The sequence below is a fragment of the Ipomoea nil genome, unplaced genomic scaffold, assembly GCF_001879475.1.
Source record: "Ipomoea nil cultivar Tokyo-kokei standard unplaced genomic scaffold, Asagao_1.1 scaffold2480, whole genome shotgun sequence".
In the NCBI taxonomy this organism is placed as follows: Eukaryota; Viridiplantae; Streptophyta; class Magnoliopsida; order Solanales; family Convolvulaceae; genus Ipomoea; species Ipomoea nil.
Genome location: NW_017618908.1, coordinates 5,582,072 through 5,599,011, shown reverse-complemented (window position 1 = coordinate 5,599,011; position 16,940 = coordinate 5,582,072). Strand labels below are relative to the sequence as shown.

General features: G+C 37.2%; 4 protein-coding genes across 8 annotated transcripts; 2 read left to right on the top strand and 2 right to left on the bottom strand.

The window, feature by feature from the left end:
- Window positions 1-623: 623 nt before the first annotated feature.
- On the bottom strand, window positions 624-3,757 carry LOC109152776. Its single transcript, XM_019300422.1, has 5 exons — window positions 2,909-3,757; window positions 1,737-2,515; window positions 1,288-1,485; window positions 1,033-1,207; window positions 624-695 (listed from the first exon to the last, which is right to left on the bottom strand). The coding sequence occupies exons 1-5, from the start codon at window positions 3,755-3,757 to the stop codon at window positions 624-626; spliced, it is 2,073 nt and encodes a 690-aa protein (XP_019155967.1).
- A 1,167-nt stretch (window positions 3,758-4,924) lies between these two features.
- On the top strand, window positions 4,925-7,286 carry LOC109152654 (protein CutA, chloroplastic). The gene is made up of 6 exons (XM_019300297.1): window positions 4,925-5,192; window positions 5,294-5,391; window positions 6,114-6,176; window positions 6,767-6,798; window positions 6,892-6,986; window positions 7,071-7,286. The coding sequence occupies exons 1-6, from the start codon at window positions 5,032-5,034 to the stop codon at window positions 7,153-7,155; spliced, it is 534 nt and encodes a 177-aa protein (XP_019155842.1). The 5' UTR covers window positions 4,925-5,031; the 3' UTR covers window positions 7,156-7,286.
- A 695-nt stretch (window positions 7,287-7,981) lies between these two features.
- Window positions 7,982-11,509, top strand: LOC109153098 (pentatricopeptide repeat-containing protein At5g18475). 5 transcript variants are annotated; one of them, XM_019300869.1, is made up of 4 exons: window positions 7,982-8,251; window positions 9,231-9,464; window positions 9,554-10,008; window positions 10,267-11,509. In XM_019300869.1, the coding sequence occupies exons 3-4, from the start codon at window positions 9,624-9,626 to the stop codon at window positions 11,172-11,174; spliced, it is 1,293 nt and encodes a 430-aa protein (XP_019156414.1). In that variant the 5' UTR covers window positions 7,982-8,251; window positions 9,231-9,464; window positions 9,554-9,623; the 3' UTR covers window positions 11,175-11,509. The 5 variants fall into 5 exon arrangements, with proteins under 5 accessions (XP_019156414.1, XP_019156412.1, XP_019156411.1 ...); XM_019300867.1 differs by having other exon boundaries at window positions 9,296-9,464; window positions 9,554-11,509; XM_019300866.1 differs by having other exon boundaries at window positions 9,291-9,464; window positions 9,554-11,509.
- Window positions 11,510-11,896: 387 nt separating this feature from the next.
- Window positions 11,897-15,061, bottom strand: LOC109153100 (chaperone protein DnaJ). Its single transcript, XM_019300870.1, has 5 exons — window positions 14,633-15,061; window positions 14,369-14,446; window positions 13,585-13,660; window positions 12,442-12,515; window positions 11,897-12,327 (listed from the first exon to the last, which is right to left on the bottom strand). The coding sequence occupies exons 1-5, from the start codon at window positions 14,783-14,785 to the stop codon at window positions 12,256-12,258; spliced, it is 453 nt and encodes a 150-aa protein (XP_019156415.1). The 5' UTR covers window positions 14,786-15,061; the 3' UTR covers window positions 11,897-12,255.
- Between the last annotated feature and the right edge of the window lie 1,879 nt (window positions 15,062-16,940).

Here is a 16,940-nt window from a genome sequence, read left to right as displayed (position 1 = left end):
TTAATGTATTTTGAAACTATAATATGTATGGTAGTCTTACATTCAAGCGCATATTTTTCTTGAATCCTGGCTGCCAGTCTTGTAGAGTCCCTCGGAATGTCTCCATATGACGGAGTACATAGATCCCGCAATCAGTGACGTTTTCAGTGTTTGCCCAGTCCAACTTAAGGTACTTTATATCAACTTTTTGCAATTTCACATACAAGGAGTGGCACTCGGCCTTAAGGTAACCACTGAATGCTTCAATCTGGTCAGAAAAGTTAGTTTAGTGTTGATAATGCTTTTATGTCAATAGATAGGTAATGGTAAGAATGTCAAGTTTTTTTTATCAAAATTACCAATAAGTGTGGGCAGTTGCCATATTTGTCCTTCTCCGAAACACCAGCTGATAACTCCTTGTTGTCAATGACCTGTACTTTATGTTCTTTCACATTGAAGCAGACCAAGAAGTAGTGACCATGGCGATGAACTGCGAAAAATATCTAATTCCAATTCAAAGTTAAAGCAATGTTAGTATTTTTTTGGACATGATAAAGTCAAATTGGACATGGGTAATAGAACTTACCAGATCTGCATCACTGATGTCTAGGTTCCCGAAGCTGGTTATTTCATAGCTCAATCTCTCATTGAAATTCTTCTTTTTTTATGTGAGTTGGGAGATCCTTCATCCACTGATCATTGGGATCAATTTGAAGCTGCACATACAAATGCAGGAATGGGTAGTCATAATCCAAATAATATTTGTTGAAAATGTTAAAGTTATACATACAGAGTTATATATATATACATTTCCAGAATTGTACAACTATAGTTCCATAATTGGATAACTATAATTCCATAATTTCATATCAATAATTCCATAATTGCATATAACCAATTCCATAATTGCATAAGTATAGTTCTATAATTGCATAACTATAATTCCAGAATTACAAAATTATAAAACCAAGGGTTCACAGGTACACATCCAGAACTGAATAACTACATATCCATAATCTAAAAACTATATATTCATAATTTGTGAACACTTACATGTACTAGGGTGGAGAAGTAGACCCGCTTTGTCTCCCCAACCGCACGGGGCATGTTCAGCAATGTAAAACGTAGGGACCAGACATCTAGGAAGCTGCTCAGTAGCTCACCGTTGCACATAGTTGCAAAATCATCCCTTGTGAAGTAGTAATCACCATATTTGAACAATGTCTCTCTACAATACAGTAAATAAATAAATATAAGAACATAAATTAATGAATAAAATTTAAGTAAAATTGGTGGATGGAAACATACCCTCCCGGGTGCTCACTTGAGGCTTCCAAAAATGCGTAGTTTGAAAAAACCTTTTCTTTGGGAGTTGCATTATTGATGGAGCCTTTGTTCTTATTCCAATATGGTGACCTCAAATGAAGCGGGATGTTCCTGAATTTGCGCACAGGTCTCTTTCTCACAGTAACATCCTCAACATCAGATTCACTTTCATCCATAGCCCTGTTGTCCAGAAAAAAACAGAGGCAGTTCATAACCCCACAAGTATAATTCCAGAATTGTATAACTACATTTCTATAATCTATAAACTATATGTCCATAATTTGAGAAATACATATCCATAATTGTAAAGAAATCAACGTCACTAGTTGAATAAGAATATATTCATATTAATCAAACTTAATATTCATAATTATTGATGAATTGAAAACCATATTTATAGTCTAAATCTGCATAAGAAAGCAGTAACCTACTTATCAAATTCATCAATCTCAGCAGCAGTTTGGGCAGCAGGGGTAGTAGGAGTGGTGGACTTTTCGAATGGCACTCTGATTAGCAATGGAGTTGCTTCCTTCTCTGTTGATACTCCTGCACTCCTCACAATGTTATCCACCAAGGTGTCCAAAGGCTGCTGTTGAGATGGTGGTGGGGTTGGTGTAGAGCGTCCAAGTAGCTCAAATGATGGGACTTCTATTTCCATTTCCTTTCTTGTTTTTTCAAAAGCTGCTACCAGAGAATCAACTGCTGATGTGAAGCTCTCACTTCCAAAGAAGATGTCATCCAATTGCGAGGCAGTTGGGCTAGGAGTCGGTTGAATTGTGCTTGCAGCACTCAGCATTGTTGATATTCCTGAAAAAGCCCTCTTCATGATTTCAACCGGGGCCCCTTGCTTGCCAATGTCAGACATGACCTGACCGAACTCAAGGACATCTGCTGTAAGCCGTTGAAGCACATTTGTTACTCGGTCAACATTTGTCAGAGGCACAGATGGAGCTGGAATAGTTGGTGTAGCAGCAGGGCTGGACACTGGCCTTGGTATTGCAGCAGGAGGAGGTGCAGGTCGGGGTGATGATGTAGATGCAATGGCAGTAGGTCTCTGAAATCGAGGGATAACTTTGCCCTTACCAAAACCCCCTGATTTTATCTCAGCCGATACTCGCTTGCGTACAAGGCTTTTTGTCCAAGCTTTTATTGCTGGGAATGTGCGGTTGACGGTCATGCCTCTGAACTGTACTCGGTCAAAGTAGAAGAGCTTCAAGAAGTACAGAAGAGTATGTTAAGGAATTGAATAACTACATATTCAGAATTGCATATCTATAATTCCATAATTGCATAACTATAATTCCATAATTATAAAACTAGATATCCAGAATTGCATATCTATAATTCCATAATTGCATAACTATAATTCCATAATTGGATGACTATAATTCCATAATCCATAAAGTACACATCTATAATTGATTAACTATAATTCCATAATTGTAAAACTATTATTCCATAATTGGAAAACCACAATTCCACAATTACAAAACTACACATCCATAAGGGCATAACCACACATACAGAATTGCATATCTATGATTCCATAATTGCATGAATATAATTACATAATTAGAACATTTTATGTATAATGGGATATTACCAGGATGAATACCATTGGACCTCCAAAGGATCTGGTAGGAGAGTCTTTGTAAATGTCATACGAATCAATTAAAGAATTGTACGTGTACTTGCACCAATTAAGTCTTGAGATTGACCGGATGTTGAGCAATGACTTGATAACTCGATAGTTGGCATATCTTCCTGTATTTCCCCGGAGCAGAGATGAGACAGCAAACACCACAAAGTCTCTCTTGAAGGCATCTCCATGGTCACCTCTCCTGATTATTTCATCAGGCATCTTTGTTGTTATGGGTGACCCTGACCTGACATTCCATCTTTTCCTCCACTCAGTCAGGACCTTATTATATGCAGCTGTAGAATTTTCCTCACTCTTTGTACCTTCCTCAACATCTCTCTTCCCCCGGGGGAGTCCCAAGATGTATTCAACATCCTCTTCACCAACATGTAGATGGTCACCATCCAATATGAAGTCTGATTTGAAAACATCAAACCTTTGCAGGAGATACTCAACAAGTTGTGAGTAATTGCTTGAAAATTGTAGGTGCAGCAGCCCTCCAAAACCCATATCAATCACAGCATCCTTTTGGTCATGTGTTAGACGCTGGACAAGGTCATACATTTGCTTGGGACCCATTCGTGTACTGAAGTAGTTCACATCAGGGTCCCGTACTCTCTCTTGCTTTTGTGGTGGTGCCCTCTTTCTTTTTACAGCTGCTGGTTGTTGCCTTGTCGAAGGCTCTGCTTGATCTTCCTGGGCAGGGGTGAGTTCAGCAGCTTGTGAGCTCAATACTGCTCTGGTTGTTCTCTTTTTTACAGACTTCACAAATTGACCAAGTGTAGAATCATCTGCCACACCTGACTGATCCATTTCTGCAAATAAAAAACATCAAGTGAGGTTAACAGAGTACTATATCCAAAACTTCATAACTACAATTCCATAAACACACAACTATACTTCCAGAATTGTAAAACTACAATTCCATAATCTCATAAGCATACCACAAGGCAAGTTATGCTAAAAAGGATTTGAATGCAATTTGGTGCACAGAGTAAGGTTCACAGAGTAATACATCCAAAACTGTATAACTATAATTCCATAAACGCATAATTATACTTCCAAAATTGTACAATTACAATTCCATAAGCATACCTACAAGGCAAATTATGCTAAAAAGGCATTGATGCAGTTTGGTGCACAGAGTAAGGTTCACAGAGTACTACATCCAAAACTCTATAACTACAATTCCATAAACGCACAACTATATTTCCAAAATTGTAAAACTACAATTCCATAAGTATACGCACAAAGCAAATTATGTTAAGAAGGCATGAATGCAGTTTGGTGCACAGAGTAAGGTTAACAGAGTACTACACCCAAAACTGTATGTCTACAATTCCATAAATGTACAACTATACTTCCAAAATTGTAAAACTACAGTTCCATAAACTTATAAATATACTCATAAACCCATAATCATAACCATGCACGTTAATAATCAAATAACTATACATTCATACAAGATTAAACAGTATAAAACCCTAGTTTAAAATTTCATAAATATATACTCAAAATGAATGCTTGTTTTGTGTAAATGCATTATGTATCAACGTAAAATGCATTTATACCTGTTATAGGATGATGATGAGCTCTGGTTTACAGAGAAAACGCTGTTGAATTCGCAATGATCGGACGCCGGCGACAATAGCGACGACGAGTGTGTTTGAAAGCTAGAAAATTCTAAAGAAATGGTAAGGAAATGGAGATGATTGAAGCGTTTACGGAGGGTATCGTGTTGGAGAAGGAATGGAGTGCGGGAAGTGAAATGCAGTGGAGAAGAAACGAAGGAGCATTGTTTTATTTTTTTAAAAAAAAAAAATATCTGATTGGTGGAGTGAAACGGTGCCACTAACGGCACCGTTACTCCCTAAACGACGTCGTGTGGATCCGGATGCACCAAGTACGGTGCAACCGGATGCACAGCATAACGATTGTAATATTCTTGAAGAAAAAACAAAGCCCAAAACTAGCAACTTATTTTCACCCCAAAACGCCATGCCAATTCCTTGCTTTTTCTTGGGTTTAGAATAATCATGGAACCAAGAAATCAAACCTTATAAAACCACAACAATTTTCATCGCCAAATGGCACTGCGACTCTCGGCCATAGCTTCATCGACACTCATACGTCGCCGTTTGCCTCTAGTCGGAGCCTTCTGTGTGCTAACTTTCGGCCTCTCCAATCTCTCTGTCCCTTTCTCCAAAACGGGTTGTGCTCAATCCCTCCCCTTTGCCCCTCTCTTCAGGTAAATTCTTTCATTTCTCCGCTTCACATTGAACCATTTGTGTTTGATGGTGAAATTGCGGTCTGGATTTTGCTAATCTTGCGATGATTTTGGTGTTTCAGATCAAAGAGTAGAAGTGTTCATAGTGTGAGAATGGAAGCTAGCGATAAGACTGTGCCCAGTATCGTAGTCTATGTCACTGTTCCTAACAAAGAAGCTGGTTAGTCTTCAATTATGTCTTAAATCCCTATCTTTTGATCATTTTGGTCTGCAGTGATATTAAACCCTTAGAATTGATTGTATATTTGTATTTGCTAGTTATAATTGTACTAAGCTTCTCCCTTTTTTTTCTTGAAAATTGTCAGATTCTTAACAAATTGAATCAAAATGCATTGCAAACGTGTTAGTTGATTGTGTTAATGGGTATAACATTGGCTGTTGTAGAAAAATGTTTGGTAAATTAGCTGGTAGCTGATAGTTATTTGGTATAATTTCTTTTATGGAAAAGCTAATTGAAAAAGTTGTTTGGAGTAGTTTTTTGAATTTTAGCATTTTGGAGTTGCAAAAAGTTAATTAACCAAACACTTATATTGATATTTTAACTAAATCAAACAATTAATAGTGGTTAAATAAGCCAAAATTGGCCTATAGGCCAATTTTTTACCAAACAGGGTTAACTTTTTGATGGAATGTTTCCCTACATGTCTCAGATGCGCCTTCCTTTCTTGAACAAACTTTTACTAGTTGCATTAACAATTTAAAGATATGTAATCCTTTTGAATGTATTTTGATTAGTAAAAGTAGTTATACTCGTATATTCATATCGAAGTTCACCCATTCTGTGCTTACATACAATATAATGTCCCGTGGTTTTCTGCTGCTGCTTCTACTATCTCTATGTTTTTGGCCGATGTTTAAATTGCAATGCCTCTTCCTTTGTAGGTAAGAAATTGGCTGAAAGCATAGTCAAGGAAAAACTTGCGGCATGTGTTAATCGAGTTCCAGGCAAGTGCACTCTTCCGTATTACTTCATTACGCAAATGAAACGTAGCTTAGAGACATTCTGTTAATCCTTTAGCAAGTTAGCATATCTTATGCGTCACATTTGGTAGAGACGAGTTTAAAATAGGTCGTTTAGTCATATGTGGATCATGCTAGTTCTTTACTTTTGTAGCTAGAACTTGAATTGGACCTCCAAATTTTTGTTTTTTCGTTCAATTTCTTTTCTCATCAGTTGGAAATACATGGCACCGAAATGGTTCAATAATGAACTTGACACAATTTTAGGCGTATAGATCTTTTCTCTTTTTTTTTGGGTGATGAGGGAAACCCGCAACCGCTATCCAAGGGTGTGCACTGGGTAAATGAGTAAATCCCGCCTTGTTACCCTAACCAACAAAGGATCAGAAAGAGGTAAACTAACCTAGGTTGCACATAACTGACTGCCTCAAACCAAAAAGGCGAATAGGCCGCTCCCGTTGGGATCGAACTTGTAACCATTGCAGCATATGATCAACAAAGAGTGTCTTAAATTAATACTCTGATATTATTGATGAGTAAAACCGTGGGAAGTATTAACGGTTTAATCTCTGCAGGCGTCGAGTCAGTTTATGAATGGGATGGAAAGGTAATATTCATTCCCGTTGTGAATCATCACAAGGCACTACCTTCAATATATGGCATTGGTTTCTAAGAAATATTTCTAAATTGTCGATAACAGATACAGAGCGATTCTGAAGAGCTGCTTATTATCAAAACTCGGGAATCTCTCTTGGAAGCTCTCACCGCACATGTGAATGCCAACCATGAATACGAGTAAGACTCTGTTCCATAATCCTCTTTGCCCGAAATAGTCGTTTTATCTGGGATTATGATTATCGTTTTTGCTTGTTTCTGCAGTGTTCCTGAAGTGATTGCCTTGCCCATAGTTGGTGGCAGCCCCCAGTACCTGGAATGGATCAAGAACACTACAAGAGAGAAATGATTTTGCTTTAAATAAGATTGTCTTTCAGTCATTGTACAAATTTACTTCCTGTAATGCTATTTTCTGCCTTTGAACTGGTTACTAGTACTACGGTGGATTAATAAAGTGGCAGAAAATTTCTCAGTTCCCCATATGTGATTATTGCGTGGTGTTTGGTTCGTAGAATAGACATGGAGTATAATAACATTCTATAAAATGATAGCCATCCAAAGGTCTCATAGTATAAGGGTGAATTTGGTTCATGGGTTTATACATTAAGAATGAGAATCAAAATTTGTCCGTGTTTGGTTGATGATTTTTTAAAACACAACTATGAGATTTGATTACCCTCTCAATAAAGGTTTTAAAAATATAAAAATAAAAAATTAAAGCAATTGATTTTAATATAATGACATCCAAACTAGTGAAAAAAAAATTAAAATAAAAAGAAAAAGGGTGAAATAGGCTAAATCGGAACCAAAATCGTACGGAACCGTGGTCACCCATACTAAAAGGACTTTTGTAATATTAAAAGGACTTTTTTGTAATGTGTTTATTTCCGTTGTTAGAAGATCAGCGAACTAGACGGCCCATGTACTTGTTAGGCAGTCTAGTTCTGTATCTGATTAATCGAGTGGTTCTACAACCCTCTTTCTATCATTTGTAACATGTTGATGTTGATTTCTTATTTAAGTTAATGAAATGTTTTTATTGTTTCCAAAAACAAAACAAAAAAGTTCTACTCCTTAATATATTTATGGTGGGATTAAAATGCCCATTCTCCCTATCATTATTATTGCAAACTATGCAAAAAATTTCCCTAAAGAACGGTTTATGAAAGTGAAAACTCTAAATTTGAGTATTTGAGCTAAAGCTCTTTGAAGAAATGTGCGGAACTTCAATGGCAAAATTACATCCTGAAATTGTACTCTGAAATTCATCTCTCGCATCACTTTGTGCCACCATCTCTAATTGAGCCACCGTCGCGGCGGCCGCCACCATCTCTTCCGAATCGCCACTGTCGGAGCGTCCTCACGTCTCCAATACGACGCTGCTTACAGCTGTTCCGTCGTGCGTCATACTTGCCTCGCTGCGCCGGCGTTGGCTTCTTCTTTAGGTATTTTAAGTTAATCGCTTTACACTCCAGTTGTTCCCTCACGCCGGCAATGGCGGCTGCTACTTTGTTCATTTCTTTTTTATTGCTTATGTGATTATGTAACTGTTCTCTTCCATAATAGAAAAGAAGAATGCAAATTTTCTTTATTATACAATCAATTTCAATAGGGATTGTAATATCAGTTCGGTTCGCTTTGGTTTCCAATGGTGTTGCCAAGTGTTCAATGAAACGTTCAAATGAAATGACTTGCTGGAATCCTGGATGCTGCTTTGTAATTTTGTCTTTTACTATCTGGATTATGGACAATTTAGCTTAGAGAGTTTATTTGCAGTGATTCTTGGATTAAAATCGAGTTGGTTAAATGGTGAAATTATTTGCTCAAAATGACATATTCTTTTTAGTGAGGATAATTATTTTTTATGCAGAGGAGAAAGCTCAAAATATAATTTAGAGCATGTTTACACAAATGGTTCTCTCACTAATGAGGGCAATGGAACTTTAGAATGAGAAAGGATGGATAGTGGATGGAGTGGGAGAGACAAGAAGAAATTGAAGTGATTGTTCAACAATGATGTGGTTTATGTAGAAAAGTAGAAGCATGGTGTATGTCCTAGCTACTAGTTTTAGAGAAAGCACATAGTTTATATGGGAGTACTAATTTTTTAAATTTGTTATGATTCTAAAACAAAGAGATTGTGACTAGTTCTAATTTGTTGAACCCAGACATGTTTAAGTATTGCAAAGGATCTTTTGCATCAAAGCTGTTGTGTTCTATTTCAATGACTCTTGATTTATCTGTGTTGTGTGCTGGCTGTAGACATCAATCAATGCTTGGCCATTTGGAGACTTTTCCTGGTGTATATTTCTTGATGATTCACATTTAATGGACTGTTTTGCTAGAATGTTTTGATCAGGGGAAAGTTATTTGTTTGGAATGCTTTGTCTAAGTCAGATTAGAATGTTTTTGCTATATGTTTAGGAAATTTTCTTTTTTGGATTGAAGTTATCAACAATTTCAATCTGATGCCCATAATCCCAGACCAGATTTCGTTGTCAAGCAGTGAAGAACTGAAGAATTTGGATGCAATCTCAAGCTCTCATTGAAGAACCTCCTGCCATATGCCAATCTCAGAGATAAACTAAGCTTTTAGGAAGAGAAGGCAGGGAAGGTGCTGAGTAAGACAGGCTGCTGATTCTGCTCTTCCATTGACAGGTAGCACATCTTTTATCTCCTTTCAATAATAATATTTCACTATGTCCCATCATTTCCTTTGTCTCACTTGCTTAGTGGGTCCATTTCAGAACAGTTGGGGGTGGCAAATGTGAACCAGACGAATATTAGTTTTCTATTCAAGAATTCTATGCAAATCAGATGCAAGTTTTCACGACTAAGAATCGATGTTTCTCCTCTTTGTCTACATTGTCATCATCTTCATTTCAATGTATTTCTCATTTTCAACACCATGAAGTGACCTGCCGAAAACGAAATGCCTCAACAAAAACCTCTGTCACCATCAATGAAGTGCCGAAGAAATGGAAGTTTATATCTCATGAAGTGGCAATTAGATTAATAAAGCGCGAGAAGGACCCACAGCATGCACTGGAAATTTTTAACATGGTTTCTGCTCAAAAGGGTTTTAATCACAACAATTCCACTTATGCTATTATTCTCCACAAACTTGCTGCATGCAGAAGATTCCAGATGGTTGATGCTGTCCTCCATCAGATGACCTATGAGACTTGCAAATTTCATGAAGGTATATTCATTAACCTCATGAAGCATTTCTCTAAGTTCTCTCTTCATGAGAAGGTACTGGAAATGTTTTATGCAATTGAGCCAATTGTACGTGAGAAGCCATCTCTTAAAGCCATTAGCACATGCCTCAATCTCCTGGTTGAAGTCAACCAGATTGATATGGCAAAGGCATTTCTATTGCATGTTCAGAAAAATCTCCATTTGGAGCCTAATACATGCATTTTCAACATCCTAGTCAAGCATCATTGTATGAATGCAGACCTTGAGGCTGCTTTTGAAGTGGTTAAAGAGATGAGGAAGTCCCAAGTTTCTTATCCTAATTTGATTACTTACTCAACACTCATGGATGGCCTGTGCCGATGTGGAAGATTGCAAGAAGCAATTGCCGTGCTTGAAGAAATGGTTTCAAAAGATCAAATATTGCCTGATGTTTTAACTTATAATATCCTAATAAAATGGTTTTCTCATGGAGGGGAAGTTGATAAAGGTAGGAAAATAATGGACTTCATGCGAGAAAATGGGTGCCAACCAAATGCATTTAACTACACAACCTTGATGGATGGGTATTGTAAACAAGGAAGATTAAAAGAGGCCGAGGAGGTTTTTGGTGAAATGAAGGAAGCTTTTAAACTGGATACGGTTGGCTATACAGCATATATAAGTTGCTTGTGTAAGGGTGGTAGAATTGATGAAGCCATCAAGTTGCTCGACGAGATGAAAGAAAATGGTTGCATAGCTGATGATGTTGCAATTAAGGTTATACTAACAGCATTGTGCAGGGAGTGCAGGGTGGATGAAGCTTTAAGTTTACTCGGGAAGCTATCCAACGATGGTGTTTACCTTAACAAGGAATGCTACCGTATTGTACTGAATATATTGTGCAAGGAAGGTGAACTGGACAAAGCCATGGAGTTGCTGGGCCGGATGCTGAGCAAGGGGTTTTGGCCTCACATTGCCACATCAAACGAACTATTAATTCGTTTCTGTGAAGCCGGAAAAGCAGCTGATGCAGCAATTGCATTGTTTGGACTGGTGAATGTGGGATTCAAGCCAGAGCCTCATACATGGAGCCTATTAATTGACTCGAGTTGCCGAGAGAGAAAACTATTGCCTGCATTTCAACTACTTGATGAGTTAGCTATCAGCACAGAAACCCAACATCTTTGAGTTCTCTAGACTGAACTTCTCATATTGGTTTTCTGCCCTCTATTGTTACTAATCTGTCTTTACTGAGGCCAGAGAACAAAAGGATTGCATTTCAATCCCAAGAACCTTCATTACCCTTCCCTTGAAGCCTTAGTAGAAGAAGTAAATCGTGAAACGTTTCCAACGGTTTACAAATTTCTCGAAGATTTAGTGGAAAAAGTAAACCGTTTACAAACGGTTTACAAGTTTCTCAAAGATTTAGTGAAAAAAGTAAATCGTGAAATTTGACTTAATGGTTTACAGGTTCCTCAAAATGTTTGTATGTTGAGCATAATAATTTTTCGCTTCCTGAAAAATCTTATTTTTAGATTTTATCAGTAGGGGTAGGGGTGTAAACGAGCCGGGCCGAGCTCGAGCCGGAGTTGGCTTGAACTCAATAAATAATAAATAGGCTCAAGCTCGATTGAGCTCGAAAATAGAATCTCAAACTCGGCTAGTTATGATACAAGTAGACTCGAGCTCAAGCTGAGCTTTGATCGAGTAGCTCGACGAGTCACAAGCCTAAAACATGAGTTTGAGCTCTGTTCGATTACGAAATGAATCAGCTCGAGCTCAAACTTGACCGAGCTCGAGCCTGAGCGACTTGCACCGGCTCATTTACACCCCTACATGTAATTAGCATATAACTTTAGATAATAGAACATGATGGAGAATGAAAAATTGGAGATACAAAAAACAAAGGATTGAAATAATCACATGGAATATCATGAAGCTGATAAAAATTTCCCAAGTCAATTACATGCCAGATGTTGCTGATAAAAAAAAAAAAAAAAAAACAACAGGCTACTGGTTCAGTGGTTCTGGTATCAACACTGTTGACACTGTAAAATGGTAAAAATCATATAGACAGCATGCTAAATATCACATCCCTTACAATTTTTGTTCTGTATTTGAACAGAAGATGATGCAAATCTGCAATAGCCTGTATTTATACTTAGTAGCTAAGAACTACTAGGAATCCGATCATGAACTCGAGATTCACTGGACTATGATCACTCCGGTAGAAGAATCTACGGACAACGAGAACGTGCTTATCCTGGTTTTACCATATCGTGTGCTTCATCCCGAGACCATTGCATGTTAAAATAAGCCCCTTATACCGGTCAAGATATTCCTGCAATCACAGCAGTAGAAAGATTAAGAATAGAAAATGACGATAAATTGGATAAGATTTTAATGCAGGCAGACATGTGAGAAAGATATGGAGCAAAAACGAAAAAAAACATACCACTATATTGTAGTCATAGGCACGTAATACTGCTGTCTTGTCATATTCTTGACGCTTCAGTGGATCACTTAAAACTGTATCACACAATCGGATAAATATCAGTGGAAGAAATAAACGCAAATCTAGAAGGACAACCTTCCATTCAGTTAACATCGCGTTAGAATATATCAAAGGTCAACCTGTGGATGTGCCTGGGTAAATCCTGTTACGAAAGTAAGAAAGGATTTCTAAATATGTTGTCGTAAACTGTCTTATAGAAAAGAGAATACAAAGCCCTATAAAGAGGTGCTAGAAGACTTCGAATAGGAAACAAGTTTCCATATGCCTACCTACTTAAATCCCTAAGACTGTCTAATCTATAGAGATTCCAAATACTATATCTATATTCCATAACAAACCCAATTGACTTGCTCAAACCAATAAGGCCGATATGCGGCTCCCGCATGGAGTTGAATTTGTAACCTTGTGGTTATAAGTCAACAGTCTGACCAACTCGGCTAGGGACTAGGGTTACCCCGGTTTTCATGTTCTCACTAAACATTTATTATCAGAGCGACAGAGCCTATGAGGGGGAGTGAGGGACCAAAATAGAAACCTTAGTTTTGTGCATAGTACATAAGTACATTACCAACCAATCTCCTGTTTACGCCAAAACTATAGTTTTCATACAAAACACAGTTCCTTCGAAACTTCAAAGGCAACTATGCACAACATTCTAATTCTGCCATGAACCCGGAAATTCTCTTTAGACCCTTGGATATTAAACAGGCCCTTTTCCCCCGAGCTTTAGCCTTCAATTAGAGCTATACCTATTCCTTCCATGGCTACTTCCCAAAGAATTTACACTTCTAAGTCATGTCCACACCCTATACACATTATATTCCCGACCTTGCTCTCTGTCGAGGGTAGAACCCATACTACTCACAGACCACTTATTCGTTGCAATGTCAATAACTAACTTCCTTCAAGCAAACCTTCATCCATTAAGTTTTAGACAAACAAGAAAGAACCTCAGCCACTAGATTCAAGTACAATGCATAATCCCAAATCGAGAACGAGCCAACCAGATATAACAATCGCAACTCAGAACCAAATTGAAGGAACAGATGCCATAACTACAAGCAAATGGAAACAGAAGTTCACCTTGGTATGCCTCGTTTATTTCCTGAAACCTTGAAGTAGCACTGTCCTGACCTTTTAGCTTATCCGGGTGCCATTTCTGTACAAGGAAACAACAAACGTCAAAAGACTAAAAGTAGATGACAACTGCCCAATGCAAAATCAAAGAAAAATGAAACCACAATGTTACAAATTCGACTCCCAGCAAGATCAGCCCATTGGCCTTCTTGCTTTGAGCCGGTCACCAATAGGCTACTCTTACTTTGAGCTGGTCAATTATGTACAACCTAGACTGGTTTAACTCCTTTGAGCCGGGCAGCTATGGACAACCTAGACTGGTTTAACTCTTTGTGCCGGTCAGCTATGGACAACCTAGACTAGTTTAACTCCTTTGTACCGACCTAGACTGGTTTAACTCCTGCGAACCGGTCAGCTATGGACAACCTAGAATGGTTTAACTCCTTTGACTCGGTCAGCTATGGACAACCTAGACTGGTTTAACTCCTGCGAGCCGGTCAGCTATGGACAACCTAGACTAGTTTAACTCCTTTGAGTCGGTCAGCTATGGACAACCTAGACTGGTTTAACTCCTGTGAGCCGGTCATCTATGGACAACCTAGACTAGTTTAACTCCTTTGAGTCGGTTAGTTATGGACAACCTAGGCGGGTCTAACTCCTGCTAGCTGGTCAGTTATGGATAACCTGGTTTATCTCCTTGGATCTTTTGCCACTGGGGTCTTCCATCGTCATCCAAAAAAAGGAAAAATGAAACCAGAAACAGAACTGAGAACAAAGAGAATGTACAAACCAAAGCAAGACGAATAAAATTGGATCGTATAACCTCCTCCGTAGCATCATAGTCCACTTCCAATATCCGATAATAATCCTAAAACCAAACACATTCACCATTTTCAAAACCCACAGATACTCATAACAATCACTCACAACCCACGGAAATGGAACAAATTTTGAAGTAAAGAAGACAATAGAGTAAAAACCATTTAACAATCCGTAGGAAATAGCCAACAAGAACTGAAAAAATTCCATCTTTATTATATAAAACAAAAAATACCTTAGGCTGAGAAACAAGAGATAAGAAATCGAAGTTGAGGTTAGAGGAAGAAGAGCCTTCCTCCCTGTCTTGTCGTTGTTCTTGAGCATCGTATTCGTACTCTTCTATGTTTTTCTGTTCCTGGATACCTTCTGCCCATTCATCCCACATCATGTCTTCCCCCCCACCCAAAAAAAATCAGTTCGGAAAGAGGCGTGCGTCTCGGCCGTCGGCGGCGGCGGCGAAGCAGGGTGGAGGGGATGGGTTTATCCGATTATTAATCGTAATTTGTAAACAAGAGAATGGTGAAAATTTGTTGATTTTAATGCTGGGAGAATTATGGAATGTTGTATTCCAGGATAATGCAGCGAGTAATTAGGGATGACGAGGAAACACAAAATTGGAGATGTTTGTGGATTCGGATTCTGGCTTTTCAAGGGTTTTTTTTTTTTTTTTTTTTTTTTCCTTTTTTGGGTATTTTGTATTTTTTCGAAGAAATGAGATTGATGTGTTACCACGAATGTACTGTTTGGTCAGGACACTTGTCTATTCCGTAGTGCTTATCTTCTCTCTTTTTTTCTTTTTCTTTTGAAAAGAATATCACTTTTTATTTCCGGATTATTGTGTATGTATCAAATTTGGTTATTAATTATTAATATTTTTAAGTTAGGTGCATGACTATATAATTGGTATTAAATTTGATCATGTTATCTAATTTTTTGGTTAATTATTGTTAAAATTTCAACGAGAAAAATAATTTTTTGACAATATTTGATTGAAAATATTCTTTTAATTAGAATATATTATTTTTATCGTTGAAATTCCTGCAATATTTGTCCATAAACTTGGCCAAAAAATTAAACAGTATGATTAAATGTGTTACAAATTACATAAGCATGCACCTAATTTTAAAATAATAAGAGTTAAGGATCAAATGTGATAGATACAAATTACATAGTCATTCACTTAATTTGAAAATATTAATAGTCAGTGGTTAAATTTGAGACATGTACAATAGTCTAGGACTAAAAGTGAATATTTAGTATTTTCTTGTTTTTTTTTTTTTTGTTTGAAAACTTATTCTCTCCTTTCAATAATGAAAAAAGGTAGTAGTTGAGGCAAACAATAATTCTGAAAAAAAAAAAATTATTATTAATCAGTTCAATCTATAAAGTATAAGAACATATATATTTATAAAAATGCAAAGAGTATTACTCAAGTTAGGGATAATAAAAGGTAACTTCACAATAATATTGAGAAAATGAGAAGGAATTCTAATGTAACTAGAATACAAAGTCCTAATACGCCCGCTCAAGCTTAATGTTCTCTAGAGAGAACATTGAGCATGTCGCTTAGATCATTGAACCTTATTGTGGTTAGTGACTTTGTGAAAATGTTTGTTAGTTGGGTCTTTTATAAGTCGTGGTATTGTGTGGGATTGTCATATGGCTTATATGAGTTTGTTGCACTTAATTTGTTGTTTATTGGAATCGGAGTAGGGATTGACCTGCATTGTTATATTCCATATCTTTTGAGTATTTCAAGCATGTTCCTTCGTTGTGACAAGACCATCGCCCCCTTGTTGTAATCTGTTTCGATTCCTAATAAGAAACTTGGAGTTCTCATATCTTGAATTTTAAAATTTCAAACTAATATGCTTGTTATGGAAGCCAATAGACTTTCGTTGCTACTCATTATTAGAATGGTATCGACATAGACAAGTACATAAATTTAAACATTAGCAGCATAATAGATAAACAATGATACATTAGTTTTAGATATATCAAAACAAATTGAGAGGAGATAGTCATGAAAACGCTTAAACCATGCATGTGGTGTTTGATTCAAATCATATAGAGACTTTTGTAATTTGCAGACATGAGTATAAAAATTGTTGTAAATATACCCTAGTGGTTAGCAAGAGATAAGAAAAATCATAGTGTAGTTGGTTTAACCATTGGGCTGAAAGCATCAAAATAACATCTCCTTCAATTTGATTTAATCATTTTGCAACAAGTATGGATTTGTATCGTTCAATTATCCCATCAATTTGTCTCTTGATTCGAAAAACTCATTTGCATCCAACGACATTCATATCTTGTTCATGTGGAACCAGCTTTCAAGTTTATTGTGTAGGAGAGCATTGAATCCTTCGTAAATTGTTGTTTGTCACTCAAGACTATTTACAGCTTGGGAGTGACATATAGGTTCGGAGTCATCAATGTATGCCATTAGAGCTTTGTTACTTGTGGAGTCACGAGTCATGTGTCGGAGGACCATAAGATGTATGTTGAGTTGAGGGTGGTGGTTGAAGTCACTCAAGCATGGA

What these genes read in the sequence shown, in the direction of transcription:
- LOC109152776 (XM_019300422.1), bottom strand. Translation starts at nt 3,757, where the DNA reads ATGGATCAGTCAGGTGTGGCAGATGATTCTACACTTGGTCAATTTGTG. An exon ending in GTCCAATGGTATTCATCCTG is followed by an intron (nt 2,516 to 2,908) that starts GTAATATCCCAT and finishes TACTTCTTGAAG; the next exon opens with CTCTTCTACTTTGACCGAGT. An exon ending in TCAAGTGAGCACCCGGGAGG is followed by an intron (nt 1,208 to 1,287) that starts GTATGTTTCCAT and finishes ACTGTATTGTAG; the next exon opens with AGAGACATTGTTCAAATATG.
- LOC109152654 (XM_019300297.1), top strand. Translation starts at nt 5,032, where the DNA reads ATGGCACTGCGACTCTCGGCCATAGCTTCATCGACACTCATACGTCGC. An exon ending in TTTATGAATGGGATGGAAAG is followed by an intron (nt 6,799 to 6,891) that starts GTAATATTCATT and finishes TGTCGATAACAG; the next exon opens with ATACAGAGCGATTCTGAAGA. An exon ending in AATGCCAACCATGAATACGA is followed by an intron (nt 6,987 to 7,070) that starts GTAAGACTCTGT and finishes TTGTTTCTGCAG; the next exon opens with TGTTCCTGAAGTGATTGCCT.
- LOC109153098 (XM_019300867.1), top strand. Translation starts at nt 9,624, where the DNA reads ATGCAAGTTTTCACGACTAAGAATCGATGTTTCTCCTCTTTGTCTACA.
- LOC109153100 (XM_019300870.1), bottom strand. Translation starts at nt 14,785, where the DNA reads ATGATGTGGGATGAATGGGCAGAAGGTATCCAGGAACAGAAAAACATA. An exon ending in CTCTTGTTTCTCAGCCTAAG is followed by an intron (nt 14,447 to 14,632) that starts GTATTTTTTGTT and finishes GTTTGGTTTTAG; the next exon opens with GATTATTATCGGATATTGGA. An exon ending in CCTATGACTACAATATAGTG is followed by an intron (nt 12,328 to 12,441) that starts GTATGTTTTTTT and finishes CTGTGATTGCAG; the next exon opens with GAATATCTTGACCGGTATAA.